We start from the raw sequence: 17,027 nt of genomic DNA on the forward strand, positions 1-17,027 counted from the left end.
TAGACATTTTATCTTTGCGCCGCTGGTATGGCTTTATTTCTTCCTGCATTTCTAATGGGACACTGGACCAGCTCCCGTGAAGCACACAGTTTTTTTTACTAAGGACAGTAAGGGGTCCTGGCTCGTCCAGGTTCTAATCTATCGGGGCGGTAACAGGTGATTGCTCACTCTCGAATGCTTCCATTACCATAACTAAATCTACGGGCTGTGCCATCTCCACCCCCGTGGTGGGCAATGGCAGCCTACTGAGAGCATCGGCACAGTTTTCTGTGCCTGGCCTGTGGCGGATGGCGTAGTTGTATGCGGACAATATGAGCGCACATCTCTGGATGCGGGCCGATGCATTCGTATTTATCACCTTACTTTCAGAAAAGAGGGATATCAGTGGCTTATGGTTGGTTTCCAATTCAAATTTGAGCCCAAATAGAAAATGCTGCATTTTCTTTACCCCATAAACATACGCAAACGCTTCTTTTTCAATCATGCTGTAGGCCCTCTCATCCTTAGACAGACTTCTGGATGCATAAGCAACCGGTTGCAATTTCCCAAATTCATTAGCTTGTTGCAATACACAACCCGACACTGTATGACGACGCATCACATGCTCGTACCAAACGCTTACATGGATCATACAACACAAGCAATTTGTTTGAGCATAACAGTTTTCTAGCTTTTATAAAGGCATTTTCTTGGTTTTTGCCCCATACCCATTCGTCTCCTTTACGCAGTAAAGCATGCAGTGGTTCTAACAGTGTGCTAAGACCCGGTAAGAAATTAGCAAAGTAGTTCAGGAGTCCTAGAAACAACCGCTGCTCCGTCACGTTCTGTGGTCTCAGTGAGTTCTCGATTGCCTCTGTCTTCGAATCGGTGGGCCTGATGCCGTCTGCCACGATTCTTCTCCCCAGGAACTCCACTTCAGGCACCAGTAAAATGCACTTCGATCGTTTTAACCTGAGCCCCACGCGGTCAAGCTGACTAAGAACCTCCTCCAGGTTCTGCAGATGCTCAACGGTGTCTCGACCTGTAACCAAGATGTCGTCCTGGAAGACCACGGTGCGCGTGACCGACTTCAGTAAGCTTTCCATGTTTCTCTGGAATATCGCCGCGGCTGATCGAATCCCAAACGGGCATCTGTTGTAAATGAAGAGACCTTTGTGCGTGTTGATGCAGGTGAGGCTCTTCGATGATTCCTCCAGCTCCTCCGTCATGTAGACCGAGGTCAAGTCTAGCTTCGTGAATGTCTTTCCTCCTGCCAGCATCGCAAATAGGTCGTCTGCCTTTGGTAATGGGTATTGATCCTACAGGGAGAAACGACTGATAGTTACTTTGTAATCACCACAGATTCTGATGGTGCCATCTCCCTTGAGGACTGGAACAATAGGACTGGCCCACTCGTTGAATTCGATCGGCGAAATGTTTCCCTCTCGTTGCAGCCGGTCCAGCTCGATCTCCACCCTCTCTCTCATCATGTATGGTACTGCTCTCGCCCCTTGTGATGGATGGGTCGCGCCCCCAGAATGAGGTGGATCTGCACTTTTGCTCCTTGGAACTTCCCGATGCCTGGTTCGAACAGAGATGGGAATTTGTTTAGGACCTGGGCATACGAAGTGTCGTCAACGGGCGAGAGCGCTCGGACATCGTCCCAGTTCCAGTGTATCCTCCTCAGCCAGCTCCTGCCGAGCAGTGTGGGGCCATCGCCTGGTACCACTCAGAGTGGTAACTTGTGCACCGCTCCATCATAGGAGACCTTTACAGTAGCACTGATGATTATGGGAATTAGTTCCTTTGTATAAGTTCTCAGTTTAGTGCGAATGGGAATCAAGGCTGGCCTTGAGGCCTTGCTACACCATAATTTATCAAAAGTCTTTTTGCTCATAATGGACTGGCTCGCGCCCATGTCCAACTCCATTGACACTGGGAGTCCATTTAATTCAACCTTCAGCATTATTGGGGGAAACTTTGTGGTAAATGTGTGCACCCCATATACCTCTGCCTCCTCGATCTGAGGCTCTGATCCGCCATGGATCTGTCCTCCTCTGCAACATGGTGGTTTACAGGATTAGCAGGGTTTGCAGCTTGCCTGCACATACATTGGAGGTATCCCATTGTTCCACAGCCCTTGCAAATGTATCCTTTAAAGCAGTATGAATGGAAATGATGATCACCCCCACAGCGTCAACAAGGTGTTAATGGCCTAGCATTTATCACCCTTGATGGTGGACTCTGCGATATCTGTGGACGTGCAGCTGCAGGCATGTGAGGCCTGCCCTGTACGTTACGATTTGAAAACAACATCACTTTGTTCACAGTACTTGTAGCAGCACTCGTGTGCTGAAAGATTTACTTGGTATTGTCACTGGTGGCAATGAACGCCTGGGCTATCGCTATGGCTTTACTCAAGGTTGGGGTCTCTACAGTCAAAAGTTTGCGAAGTATTATTTCATGGCCAATGCCAAGTAAGAAGAAGTCCCTGAGCATGTGCTCCAAATGTCCTTCAAATTCGCAATGTCCTGCAAGGCGTCTTAGCTCGGCGACATAGCTCACTACTTCCTGGCCTTCAGACCTCTTGTACGTGTAGAACCGGTACCTCACCATCAGAACGTTTTCCTTCGGATTAAGATGCTCCCGGACCAGTGTGCACAAATCATCGGACGATTTCTCTGTGGGTTTCGCTGGAGCAAGCAACTTTTTCATGAGGGCATACGTTGGTACCCTGCAAACGGTGAGGAGGATCGCCCTTCGTTTGGCAGCATTCGCTTCTTCTTCCAGCTCGTTGCCCACGAAGTATTGGTCGAGTCGCTCCACGAAGGTTTCCCAATCATCTTCCTCTGAAAATTTCTCCAGGATGCCTACTGCATCGTTGCGGTGGAATTTGTCATCTGTATCTCGTCTCCAGTTGTAATGTATTGAATAAAGAGTCTGACCAGATACTGTGAGCTCGACGTAAAGTGTGACCTTAGTCTCCAGAGTGCCTCTCCAGCCTGTGAGGCCTCCTTAAGTACAGGTGCTCCCAAGGGATTGTGGGATCCCTTGGGACTCCAGGGGATGAGCCCTCTGGTGGTTAAACAAGGTATTTACAGGTTTACAAATATAACAGTTCCTAACATTCCTTTTCCCGACCCATGGTTTTGTTGTGTAAATCCTTGGTGTTGTGCCCTATAGTTACAGGAATCTGTTGCCATTTTGGACTTTTTGCTATAGATCTTTTCTGGAGCCTGCTTTTAAAGAAAGAAAGACTTGCATTTATATAGTGCCTTTCATGACCACCAGACATTCCTAAGCGCTCTCCAACCAATTAAGTACTTTTTGAAGTGTAGCCACTGTTGTAATGTAGGAAACGCGGCAGCTAATTTGCACACAGCATTATGATAATGAGCAGAAAATCTGTTTTTGTGATGTTAATTGAGGGATAAATATTGACCCCAGGACACAACTCCCCTGCTCTTCTTCAAAATAGTGCCATGGGATTTTTTCCATCCACCTGAGAGAGCAGACAGAACTTCAGTTTAACACCTTACCCAACAGACAGCACCTACCGACAGTGTAGTACTCCCTCAGCACCGCACTGGGAACGTCAGCCTAGATTTTTGGAGCTCAAGTCCCTGGAGTGGGACTTGAACCCATGACCTATACTGACTCAAAGGTGAGGGTGCTACCCAGCTGAGACTTAAGAAAGACTAAGCGAAGGCCAATGGAGTGGGAACTGTCTGGGTAATGCTCTGTGAGATGGATAAAGGAAGGGACTTGGTACACAAGCAGAATTTGGTTAAAAGGATGAACAGCAAAGGAAAAAGAACACGGAACTGGCAGCAGCCAAGATCAGATGTTTGGTGAGGGGAAGCATGTGTCAGCCAGACTAGCTGGGGCCTTGGTGAGTTGCAAGACTGGCCTTTGCTAACAATGCTGGCCGCTGCAGAGATAAGAGACAAAGGGCCGAGGAATGGATGAGAAATTATTTTATGTTACAACTGAAAATCAGCCCAAATGCGGCATAGTGCTGGGTAGCAGAGCCGAAGAAGGAAAATGTGTAAAACAGGCCAAACTGCAAGGGTTTTCAGGAGCACCACCAACGACGTTTGCATAAGACTGCACAGGTGAGGGACCTCCTTATCTCTCAAGACAAAGGACCTGATCGCCCCTTCGTTGCTGAGTCGCGCTCGTATGAGAAGCTCCTCCTGTCTTTCTTGCAGGAACTGTTGTGACCCAATGCCAAATTAAGGGACGAGAAATTCCTCAACTCCCCGTCTGGGGCACAAACTTTTGTAAAGTAGAAAAAGTAGCGCCAAGTGGTAATGATTCTCTCCAGTCGGGAAATTCATTTTTAGAGGAAAGCGGAGCGTGAAATCAAGCGCTAACCACTCCTCTTCGGGCGCTAAAGTGCGGGAGCAGGGCGGTAGTGGCAGAGCGCTGAATAACGTGGAGCACGGCATCAGAAACGTAGAAAATAGGTGCAGGAGTAGGCCATTCGGCCCTTCGAGCCTGCACCGCCATTCAATGAGTTCATGGCTGAACAAAAGCAGACAGTGCATGAACACTTAGATTTTTGTGTTCAAGTGCCTGGAGTGGGACTTGAATCCCACAACCTTCTAGCTCAGAGGCGAGGGTGCTACCCACTGAGCCACAGATAGCACTCATCAGGGGCTGCTTCCCCCGCTTAAAGGGAAGAGCCAAAGATGCTGCACAAGTAAGTTGTCTGCGTTGCCAGGCCACCTGCACGACTGCCATTACAGCCCCCAAACACTCACACAAAGTTGAAGGCTTGGACATCTGGCCCCAGTAAAACATCGAAAAATTTGAGCAGGCAGCAGATTGGTGCAAATAGTAAAGGTTGGCCCTACCCGAAAACCATTCCCTTTAAGTAGCGCTACCCAAGTGTCCGGTCGAAGTCACAACGCCTCCTCTTGCTGCCGTTGTTGACGCCCGCCGATGCTCGATGCTGCAGGGGGGGCGGGGGGGGGGGGGGCAATTTCACATCCGGGGCGGTAACGGGGCGCTGAACACTTTTATGGCATCATGATCTGTGAGGTTCTAGAGGCCCCGGCAATAAGAGTTAGCACCAGCGCTAAACCAGCAGTGAAGTTCACGGGGGTCCGCGACATTCGCCCCTTAGCGCCTCATTACCCGTCTCCCCCCAGGCGCTAACGGGAGGCACTAAGCAACTGAATTTCACCCCAAAAATACATTAGCACCTAGAAAAATAACTACAGTGACTCACTTGATGCTTGGCCTTTTTGAGACGTCCGGTGGTCGTAAATGGTGCTATATGAATGCATTTCTTTCTTTCTTTCTCTCTCTCTTTCTTTCTTTCTTTCTTTCCCTGAGCTAGAGAATCTTAGAGAACTAGGATTTAGAAAACAGCTATCTGTACAGCACCTTCACCCCTCCCTCACCTCACTCAACAGTTCCCTTCCCGCCAACACACCTTCACAAGCCGCACGGCCACTACTCTCTCCTCTCCCTTCCCTCTCTGCACACCGCACACTAACACCACTCTCTTCTCACGCCTGGCACTGGCACAATCACCAACCCTCCCAGCACACCTTCCTCACGTCCCACGGCAGATAGGAGACCAAGGGCTGGGGAAACCTAAGCTTTCATCGCACTCCTGCTCTGGCTGGTCCCACAAGAGAAAGAGGAACTCTCGGGTTGATCCTCTCCCGACCTGCTCCAGCCTGGTGAGAGGTCGCGGCGGTTTCCCCGCACAGGCCCGAGTTAAAATTGCAGTCGGGGCCCAATGTCGTCACTGGGACCTGACACGCGTCTGTAAGGAAGGCGCGGCTGAATTTGGACTTGGTGGCTGCTCAGGCGAGCCGGTATAAATCATACACGGTGGGATCCTGGTGTCTCCAGACCGGGTAACTCATTTCTAAACTTCTCTGCCTCTCTCGCTCCTCCTTCCAGCCCCAGCACCCTTCGAGATCTCTGCCCTCCTCCAATTCTGGCCTCTAGAGCATCCCCGATTATAATCGCTCCACCATTGGCGGCCGTGCCTTCAGCTGCCTGGGCCCCATGCTCTGGAACTCCCTGCTTAAACCTCTCCATCTCTCCTCCTTTAAAATGCTTCTTAAAACCTCCCTCTTTGACCAAGCTTTTGGTCACCTGCCCTAATTTCCCCTTATGTGGCTCGCTGTCACATTTTGTTTGATAACTCTCCCTAGGTCGTTTTTCGACATTAAAGGCGCTATTTAAATGCAACTGGTCCTTGCAGTCATAAAGATGGATCCAAACAAAATACTTGATCACCAATTTTTGGAACTTACGCAGGAAATTGACGTGCCCCCAAAGACCTCTGCTGGAGAAATGTAGAAAGTGTTCTCCTGGATTTTAAGACTTGAGGTTGAATTAATCTGTGGACAGAATCGATTGAAACATAATTTGCTGCAATACTTTATGTTGTTCATTAACATTTTAAATAACAATGGCAAACTATGCTGTAAACTGCCAATGCTAAATAAATAAGCAATTTTTATTTTCAATGTACGCTGCGACATTATTGTGAAGAATATCAGAGTTGGTATCTCGGGCCACCATTTATCCCTCAGACAACATCATTGATACAGTAAACCTGCTCTTTTATTTCATTGCTGTTTGTGGGAGCTTGCTGTGCACAAATTGGTTGCTGCGTTTCCCACATTACAACAGTGGCTGCACTTCAAAAGGTCTTTTATTGTCCGTAAAACGCTTTGGGGCGTTTGGTGGTCGTGAAAGGCGTAAATGGCCGACCCCTTATTCTGAGACTGTGACCCCTGGTTCTAGACTCCCCAGCCTGGGGGGAAACATCCTCCCTGCATCTACCCTGTCAAGCCCTGTAAGACTTTTGTATCTTTTTCTAAGCGCTAGAGAATATAGGCTCAATCTCTCCTCATCCCAGGAATCAGTCTGGTCAACCTCCGACCCACTCCCTCTATGGCAAGTATATCCTTCCTTAGGTAAGGAGACCAAAACTGTACACAGTACTCCAGATGTGGTCTCTGACAAAAACCCTCTATAATTGCAGTAAGACATCTTTGCTCTTACATTCCAGTTGGCTGTGAGCAATATATATTCCTGTGCATATCTGCACCATGAAAACATTTATATTAAATTAACTGAGTGGTGCAGTGCCCCGCCACTCACACCCTCGCCGCTTAGCCCAGGCGCTAATGAACTGAAAGCACTTCGTAAGTCTGATGAAAATTCCAAACTGTCTCATCTAGCAGATTTGTGAATGGGACACATAGATCATTCCAGGTAGTTAAGAACATAAGAACAGAAGAATTAGGAGCAAGAGTCGGTCATTTGGCCCCTTGAGCCTGCTCCGCCATTCATTAAGATCATGGTTAATCTTCGACCTCAACTCCACTTTCCCGCCCAATCCCCATATCCCTCTATTCCCCCTAGACTCCAAAAATCTATCGATCTCCGTCTTGAATATACTCAAGAACTCAGCATTCCAAAAATAATCGCAAAGATTCACATCCTTCTAAGGGAAGAAATTTCCTGCTCATCTCAGTCCTAAATGGCCGACCCTTTTCCTGAGACTGTGACCCCTGGTTCTAGACACACCAGCCCGGGGGAAACACCCTCCCTGCATCTACCCGGTCAAACCCCCTCAGATTCTTAAGATGTTCCAATGAGATCACCTCTCATTCTTCTAAATTCCAGAGAGCATAGGCCCATTCTAGACAGAGTATCCTAATCTCAGATCAGTATACATATATCTGCTTGTTTTACAGAAGACAGATGAGGAAGACAATACCAGCTCCCCTCCCTCACAGCCTCCAACTCCCGACACGTTTCATGTGTTAACCATTCTTCGTGTGAAGACCCTCCCAACATTGGACTTAAATTTGCCCATCAACCTGGCGTTCTACTTTCTATTTTTATGCTTCTTTGTTGTGAAGGAGGGAAGGTGCAATGATCGTGGTGTAATGGTCTATTGGATTCCTTTACTTCAGTAAGTGTTAAGTCACGACGGGAGATCACACAAACTGTGGTTGTATTCCCTGGGATTTGGAAGGTTAAGGGGTGATCTGACCGAAGTTTTCAGGATATTAAGGGGAACAGAGAGGGTCGATAGAGAGAGACTATTCCCGCTGGTTGGGGAGTCTGGGACTAGGGACAGAGTCTAAACATTAGAGTCAGACCTTTCAGGAGTGAAGTTAGGGAACATTTCTACACACAGAGGGTGGGAGAGGTTTGGAACTCTCTTCCGCAAACGGAAATTGATGCTGGGTCAATTGTTAATTTTAAACCTGAGATTGATAGCTTTCTGTTAACCGAAGGTATTGAGGGATATGGGCCAACGGCAGGTATATGGAGTTAGGTCACAGATCAGTCATGACTATCCCCATTCTCCAGCCAGGGGGAAACAGCCTCTCAGCATCTAATCAGTCCAATAGTTTTATATTCTAGATGGATGCAGACCAGGTTAGGGCTCTTACCTCAGTCACACTTACCTTGTAAAGTCTTTGGAAGATATTTAAACAATTGCACAGTTTGTCGGGAAATTCCTTTGTCTCCCTGGAGCTCTCCCGCAGAAGCCGGTAAGACACACTTTTATACAGCATCACAAGTTTTGTGAAGAAAAACTCATTGAGGTGACTCCACCAGGATTCTGGTTAGTAGTTGAGGGAGGAGCAAAAAAACATTAAAATAAGATTCATTTTGATTCACCAGGATCTGAAGAATTAAACACATCACTGAAGCAGAAAGTTGCAATATTTATTGCTGGGGATTCTGAATTTTATTTTTTTGGTTGAATTTTGAGCTTATCGAGGTAATGTCAATGTTGGAGAATGGGATTCTGGACCTGGTTTTGTAGCCAGTTTCAGTATCAAACTCTGCAGGACGGAGACATTTAGGGGAATGATAGTGAAGGTTGCTGACGAGACCAAATTGGGGAGTGTGGTGGGGTAGGGAGGAGTGTGGTGGGGTAGGGAGGAGTGTGGTGGGGTAGGGAGGAGTGTGGTGGGGTAGGGAGGAGTGTGGTGGGGTAGGGAGGAGTGTGGCGGGGTAGGGAGGAGTGTGGTGGGGTAGGGAGGAGTGTGGTGGGGTAGGGAGGAGTGTGGTGGGGTAGGGAGGAGTGTGGTGGGGTAGGGAGGAGTGTGGCGGGGTAGGGAGGAGTGTGGCGGGGTAGGGAGGAGTGTGGCGGGGTAGGGAGGAGTGTGGCGGGGTAGGGAGGAGTGTGGTGGGGTAGGGAGGAGTGTGGTGGGGTAGGGAGGAGTGTGGCGGGGTAGGGAGGAGTGTGGTGGGGTAGGGAGGAGTGTGGTGGGGTAGGGAGGAGTGTGGTGGGGTAGGGAGGAGTGTGGTGGGGTAGGGAGGAGTGTGGTGGGGTAGGGAGGAGTGTGGCGGGGTAGGGAGGAGTGTGGTGGGGTAGGGAGGAGTGTGGTGGGGTAGGGAGGAGTGTGGTGGGGTAGGGAGGAGTGTGGTGGGGTAGGGAGGAGTGTGGCGGGGTAGGGAGGAGTGTGGTGGGGTAGGGAGGAGTGTGGTGGGGTAGGGAGGAGTGTGGTGGGGTAGGGAGGAGTGTGGTGGGGTAGGGAGGAGTGTGGTGGGGTAGGGAGGAGTGTGGTGGGGTAGGGAGGAGTGTGGTGGGGTAGGGAGGAGTGTGGTGGGGTAGGGAGGAGTGTGGTGGGGTAGGGAGGAGTGTGGTGGGGTAGGGAGGAGTGTGGCGGGGTAGGGAGGAGTGTGGTGGGGTAGGGAGGAGTGTGGTGGGGTAGGGAGGAGTGTGGTGGGGTAGGGAGGAGTGTGGTGGGGTAGGGAGGAGTGTGGTGGGGTAGGGAGGAGTGTGGAGGGGTAGGGAGGAGTGTGGCGGGGTAGGGAGGAGTGTGGCGGGGTAGGGAGGAGTGTGGTGGGGTAGGGAGGAGTGTGGTGGGGTAGGGAGGAGTGTGGTGGGGTAGGGAGGAGTGTGGCGGGGTAGGGAGGAGTGTGGTGGGGTAGGGAGGAGTGTGGTGGGGTAGGGAGGAGTGTGGTGGGGTAGGGAGGAGTGTGGTGGGGTAGGGAGGAGTGTGGTGGGGTAGGGAGGAGTGTGGCGGTAGGGAGGAGTGTGGCGGGGTAGGGAGGAGTGTGGTGGGGTAGGGAGGAGTGTGGCGGGGTAGGGAGGAGTGTGGTGGGGTAGGGAGGAGTGTGGTGGGGTAGGGAGGAGTGTGGTGGGGTAGGGAGGAGTGTGGTGGGGTAGGGAGGAGTGTGACGGGGTAGGGAGGAGTGTGGTGGGGTAGGGAGGAGTGTGGTGGGGTAGGGAGGAGTGTGGTGGGGTAGGGAGGAGTGTGGTGGGGTAGGGAGGAGTGTGGTGGGGTAGGGAGGAGTGTGGCGGGGTAGGGAGGAGTGTGGCGGGGTAGGGAGGAGTGTGGTGGGGTAGGGAGGAGTGTGGTGGGGTAGGGAGGAGTGTGGTGGGGTAGGGAGGAGTGTGGTGGGGTAGGAGGAGTGTGGTGGGGTAGGAAGGAGTGTGGTGGGGTAGGGAGGAGTGTGGTGGGGTAGGGAGGAGTGTGGCGGGGTAGGGAGGAGTGTGGTGGGGTAGGGAGGAGTGTGGTGGGGTAGGGAGGAGTGTGGTGGGGTAGGGAGGAGTGTGGTGGGGTAGGGAGGAGTGTGGCGGGGTAGGGAGGAGTGTGGTGGGGTAGGGAGGAGTGTGGTGGGGTAGGGAGGAGTGTGGCGGGGTAGGGAGGAGTGTGGTGGGGTAGGGAGGAGTGTGGTGGGGTAGGGAGGAGTGTGGTGGGGTAGGGAGGAGTGTGGTGGGGTAGGGAGAGCGTGATGGGGTGGGGTGAGGTGGGGGGAGGGCAGCGGGTGAACATAAGAACATAAGAATTAGGAACAGGAGTAGGCCATCTAGCCCCTCGAGCCTGCTCCACCATTCAATAAGATCATGGCTGATCTGGCCGTGGACTCAGCTCCACTTACCCGCCCTCTCCCCGTAACCCTTAATTCCCTTATTGGTTAAAAATCTATCTATCTGTGACTTGAATACATTCAATGAGATAGCCTCAACTGCTTCCTTGGGCAGAGAATTCCACAGATTCACAACCCTCTGGGAGAAGAAATTCCTTCTCAACTCGGTTTTAAATTGGCTCCCCCGTATTTTGAGGCTGTGCCCCCTAGTTCTAGTATTCCCGACCAGTGGAAACAACCTCTCTGCCTCTATCTTGTCTATCCCTTTCATTATTTTAAATGTTTCTATAAGATCACCCCTCATCCTTCTGAACTCCAACGAGTAAAAACCCAGTCTACTCAATCTATCATCATAAGGTAACCCCCTCAACTCCGGAATCAACCTAGTGAATCGTCTCTGTACCCCCTCCAAAGCCAGTATATCCTTCCTTAAGTAAGGTGACCAAAACTGCACGCAGTACTCCAGGTGCGGCCTCACCAATACCCTATACAGTTGCAGCAGGACCTCCCTGCTTTTGTACTCCATCCCTCTCGCAATGAAGACCAACATTCCATTCGCCTTCCTGATTACCTGCTGCACCTGCAAACTAACTTTTTGGGATTCATGCACAAGGACCCCCAGGTCCCTCTGCACCGCAGCATGTTGTAATTTCTCCCCATTCAAATAATATTCCCTTTTACTGATTTTTTTTCCCAAGGTGGATGACCTCACACTTTCCGACATTGTATTCCATCTGCCAAACCTTAGCCCATTCGCTTAACCTATCTAAATCTCTTTGCAGCCTTTCTGTGTTCTCTACACAACCCGCTTTCCCACTAATCTTTGTGTCATCTGCAAATTTTGTTACACTACACTCTGTCCCCTCTTCCAGGTCATCTATGTATATTGTAAACAGTTGTGGTCCCAGCACTGATTCCTGTGGCACACCACTAACCACCGATTTCCAACCCGCAAAGGACCCATTTATCCCGACTCTCTGCTTTCTGTTTGCCAGCCAATTCTCTATCCATGCTAATACATTTCCTCTGACTCCACGTACCTTTATCTTCTGAAGTAACCTTTTGTGTAGCACCTTATCGAATGCCTTTTGGAAATCTAAATACACCACATCCAGCGGTACACCTCTATCCACCATGCTCGTTATATCTTCAAAGAGTGGAGTGGTGGGTGGGGTGGGGGTGAGCATGTTGCTGTGGGGAGGGAGTGCAGTGGAGTGGGGGGGTAGTGTGCTGGGGTGGTGGAGGGAGTGTGGTGGGGTGGGGGGGTAGTGTGATGATGTGGGGGGAGCGTGATGGAGTGGAGGGGAGAGGGAAGAACAAGAGTGAAGGTCTGTGATAGGGTGGGAGGCAGGAGAGATTAAATGACAAAAGGGATGATGGCTTGTGGCAAAGGGAGACGGTAACGGGACAAGGAAAGACACAAAAGATGGATCCGGAGGAGATGTAAATGGCTCGGAACTTGATTATAAACGATTAAATCTCTTCATTTCTTCCAGTTTTGATGAAAGGTCAGTGACCTGATTAACTCAGTCTCTCTCTCTCCGCAGATGCTGCCTGACCTGTTGAGTGTTTCCAGCATTCTCTGTTACTACGTCAGATTTCCAGCTCCCGCGGTATTTTGCCTGTGTTACAATATGGGGATCGGTTGTGGGGCGTGTGTAGATCGGGGATCATTGCTCGAGCTCTTACCAAGGATCTCCAGCTGGCTTTCCTCAAGCGACACAATCGCTGTACTCAGAAGGCTTGTAAGTTTCACCACGGTGGTGTGCTCCATGAGGACATCGATGAGCTCTGGCAGGACAAGGTAGACTCGAAGAGCTTCCACACCAGCCGGGGATTTAGATAATGAAGGGATCAACTTATTCTCTACTGCATTAGTTACCTATTGAAAAAAAACATTGGTGTGTAACTAATATATAATCAACAACATCTTGCATTTATATAGCGCCTTTAACATAGTAAAACATCCCACGGTGCTTCACAGGAGCGATTATCAGACACAATTTGACACCAAGCCACATGAGGAGATACTGGGACAGGTGACCAAAAGCTTGGTCAAAGAGGGAGGTTTTTGAGGAGTGTCATAAAGGAAGAGAGAGAGGCGGAGAGGTTTAGGGAGCGAGTTCCAGAGCTTGGGGCCCAGGCAGCTGAAGTCACGGCCACCAGTGGAGCGATTAAAATTGGGGATGCTCAAGAGGCCAGAATTGGAGGAGTGCAGAGATCTCGAAGGATTTGTAAGTCTGGAGGAGGTTAATCCAATAATAAATTGCTGCAGGTACAGAATTTCTTTCAGGATTCCGACATTTTGAATTTGTGGGTTTTCAGGTCAGAACCCTTATTATATGGGGAATCTAATCCCCCAGCAGTGCAGTAAAACTGGGAAAGTTACATTGAGTCTCCCCAGTGTTCTCTCACACAGTTAGTTCTTAATTTTAACTGGGCTGTCTGGAGGACGGGAAAGCAGAGGGAAGCCATTTCTCAGGGGGAAGGAAAGGGGGAGGAACTGTCAACCTGCACTGTTCTCGCAGAACTCCAAATAGCTGGTTCAAGAGTGGCATTGGCAGAGGCCTGAACTCACTGAGGCCTGAGGCCTGAACACACTGAGGCCTAAACACACTGAGACCTGAGGCCTGAACATACTGAGGCCTGAACTCACTGAGGCCTGAGGCCTGAACACACTGAGGCCTGAATACACTGAGGCCTGAGACCTGAACTCACTGAGGCCTGAACACACTGAGGCCTGAACACACTGAGGCCTGAACACTCTGAGGCCTGAACTCATTGATGCCTGAACACTCTGAGGCCTCAACACACTGAGGCCTGAGGCCTGAAAACTCTGAGGCCTGAACACATTGAGGCCTGAGGCCTGAACACACTGAGGCCTGAACACACTGAGGCCTGAACACACTGAGGCCTGAACACTCTGAGGCCTGAACACACTGAGGCCTGAACACAGGCCTGAACACTCTGAGGCCTGAACACTCTGAGGCCTGAACATACTGAGGCCTGAGGCCTGAACACTCTGAGGCCTGAACACTCTGAGGCCTGAACACACTGAGGCCTGAGGCCTGAACACACTGAGGCCTGAATACACTGAGGTATGAACATTGAGCCTGCTCACACTATTTCCCCCACTCTCTTGAGGCTATTTCCAATTGCCACCTGCTATTTGAACCAAACTAGATTTAAGCCACTGAAATTGACCATTTGGTGCAATAATTCTGTTTGTGTGGTTTAATGTCCTGTGAACAAACAGAAATATAGTGGGGGGAGGGGAATTGTGTGTCTTTGTGAATGGACAATTGTCAGAGAGGTATACCCGAGTTCACAATGTGTTCAGCAACAGGAGCCTCTCCAACACCCACAAGGCACAAGTCAGGAGTGTGATGGAACACTCTCCACTTGTCTGGATGAGTGCAGCTCCAACAACACTCGAGAAGCTCGACACCATCCAGGACAAAGCAGCCGCTTGATCGGCTCCCCATCCCCCACCTTCAACATTCACTCCCTCCACCACCGGCGCCCCCTGGCTGCTGTGTGTACCATCCACATCATTTTTGAACACCTCTATTAAATGTCCTCTTAACCCACTCAGCCCTAAGCGCACAAAGAATTATGATTTCTCATTTCTGACATCAGTTCTTCAGGCTGGGGCTCTTGTACAGTACGGCAATAAAACTCACCTCACTAGTTGATAATAAGAAAACATATAAGGGGTCCTAAACCACGCAGAAGGAGGCCATTCAGCCCATCGTGCCTGTGCCGGCCCGTTGAAAGAGCGATCCGATTAGTCGCACTGCCACCCTGCTCTTTCCCCATAGCCCTGGACAATATTTATCCCTCAAACAACATAGCAAAAAAACAGATTATCTGGTCAGTATCACATTGCTGTTTGTGGGAGCTTGCTGTGCGCTAATTGGCTGCTGCGTTTCCCATATTACAACAGTATCTACACCACAAAAGTACTTCATTGGCTGTAAAGCGCTTTGAGACGTCCGGTGTAAGGCACAATATAAATACAAGTCTTTCTTTCCTAGCCCGGCAAACTGTTCCCTTTCAGGCATATAATCGGGAATCTGACTGGTGTAATCGCTAACGTTACCTCTTGTAAAAGTGTGGGATTTTTCCCCAGTTTCTCAAACCACAGGGTCACTGCTGACATATCCACTCCAGGGTCTACGCTGCTCGTTTTGAAATGGTTTCCCTCGCTGTTCCAAAAACAATAGTAAAACAAGTGTTAACGTTACACAGCGGGTGATATGTTAAGTCCCCATGTGCAGAGAGAGGTACCTGACCCCACCCCCAGAAACTCACTCTCCGCTGACCGCCAGAATTCACGTGAAGGACACTCACAACGACTAAGGTGTGAGCCGCAGCTCGGTGGGTATCTCTCTCTCTCTCTCGTCTCGGAGTCCAGAAGGTCATGGGTTCAAGTCCCACTCCAGAGACTGGAGCACAAAATCCAGACCGACACTCCCAAACCGATACTGAGCGAGTGTCGCTTTGTTGGAGGTGCCGTCTTTCATTTGAGACGTTAAATCGAAGCCCCGTCTGCTCTCTCAGGTGGAGATAAAAGATCCCACGACTACTATTTCGCAGAAGAGCAGGGGAGTTATCCCCGGTGTCCTGGGCCAATATTTTTCCTTCAATCAACATCACAAAAAAATCAGATTGTCTGGTCATTATCACATTGCTGTTTTTGGGAGCTTGCTGTGCGCAAACTGGCTGCTGCGTTTCCCACGTTACAACAGTGACCATACTTTGAAAGTACTTCATTGGCTGTAAAGCACTTTGGGACATGATGATGTCACCAATCTGGGGTCAGACGGAGGTCAGGCGCCCTTGCAGTGCGGGAGACACACTGTCACACTGCTGCTCTGTGGACCCAATCTGCTCGGGGAAAACGGGCAGGGCGAAGGACAATTTCCCCACCAGCCTCCCGAGGGACACACATTGTCCTGACTCAACTTCATCTCAAACAGGACCTTACAGCCGGCCAGGACAGCAGGTTTTATTTCTAATCCTCTGGATTGGATTTGAGCCCAACTCCAAAAACACTGGGGTAAATGTAATGATTTTATGCTGTGAATAAAGAAGGTAAGGAACAGGGCGAGCCATTCAGCCCGTCGAGCCTGTTCCACCTCAATCAGACCAAGGCTGATCTGTATCTTAACTCCATCTACCCACCTTAGTTCTGTAACCCTTAATACCCTTACCCAACAGAAGTCTATCAATTTCTGTTTTCAATTGCCCCCCACCCCACCTCCCCCCCGACCCCAGCCTCAGCAGCGTTTTGGGGGAGAGAGTTCCAGATTCCCAGCACCCTTTGTGTGAAGAAGTGCTTCCTGACATCACCCTGAACGGCCTGGCTCTAATTTTAAGGTGACACCCCCTTGTTCTGGACTCCCCCCACCAGGGGGAATAGTTTCTCTCGATCGACCCCATCAACTCCTTTAATCATCGTAAACACCTCGATTAGATCGCCCCTTAATCTTCTACACTCGAGGGAACACAGCCCAGTCTGTGCGACCTGTCCTCGGGGTTTAACCCTTTAACCCTTTGAACCCCAGTATCATTCTGGTGAATCTGCGCTCAATATAATCCACCTTGATGTGCAGTACCCAGAACTGGACGCTGTATTCCAGGCTTGAACAGAGCTCAGCTTGGAGAATCGACACCAATGTTTAGCCCTATCAACGACCCTTGCTCTTTGACCCTTGTAATGTATTTGCTTCATGGGTTCTTTGCTTAAGAATTCACAGCAACACATTGCTATTAAGAACTAGTTGGTTTATCAACAAAAGTTTAACAATCACACTACACATTACCAGTTTATCCACCGGGCTCACAACTGCATACCTCATCGTGGATCCCCCAAACCCAATTGGCTGGGATTTTATTGAGTCTTGTGAACATCACATGACTGGCTAAGCCACTCACAATGCAACAGCTCCACAACATTACAACCCTGACTCCACTTTGTGAGCGTGAATTCACAGAATGTCTCTGATTGTTCTCACCCTCCGAACCACGAGTCTCTCTCTCTCTCTCCGCCCCCCACCCTGCCCAACATCTGTCCCAGCTGTCCCCCCACCCTGCCCATCAGTACCCCCACCCCCACCCTTACCATCCGTTCCCCCCCCGACCCTGTCCATTAGTCCCCCCCC

At 50.1% G+C, this 17,027-nt stretch overlaps 1 protein-coding gene across 1 annotated transcript in view; it reads right to left on the reverse strand.

Moving 5' to 3' along the window:
- LOC139231919 (probable E3 ubiquitin-protein ligase HERC4) overlaps positions 1-17,027 on the reverse strand; it is an 86,237-nt gene that overhangs the window by 31,950 nt on the left and 37,260 nt on the right. The window contains exons 14-18 of the mRNA XM_070862541.1: positions 16,417-16,522; positions 14,963-15,068; positions 12,550-12,742; positions 8,439-8,596; positions 6,261-6,347 (exon numbers count right to left, since the gene is read on the reverse strand). Coding sequence (XP_070718642.1) covers positions 6,261-6,347; positions 8,439-8,596; positions 12,550-12,742; positions 14,963-15,068; positions 16,417-16,522 — 650 coding nt within the window. The remainder of the gene's footprint in view (positions 1-6,260; positions 6,348-8,438; positions 8,597-12,549; positions 12,743-14,962; positions 15,069-16,416; positions 16,523-17,027) is intronic.

The sequence above is a fragment of the Pristiophorus japonicus genome, chromosome 2 (assembly GCF_044704955.1).
Source record: "Pristiophorus japonicus isolate sPriJap1 chromosome 2, sPriJap1.hap1, whole genome shotgun sequence".
Lineage (NCBI taxonomy): Eukaryota > Metazoa > Chordata > Chondrichthyes > Pristiophoridae > Pristiophorus > Pristiophorus japonicus.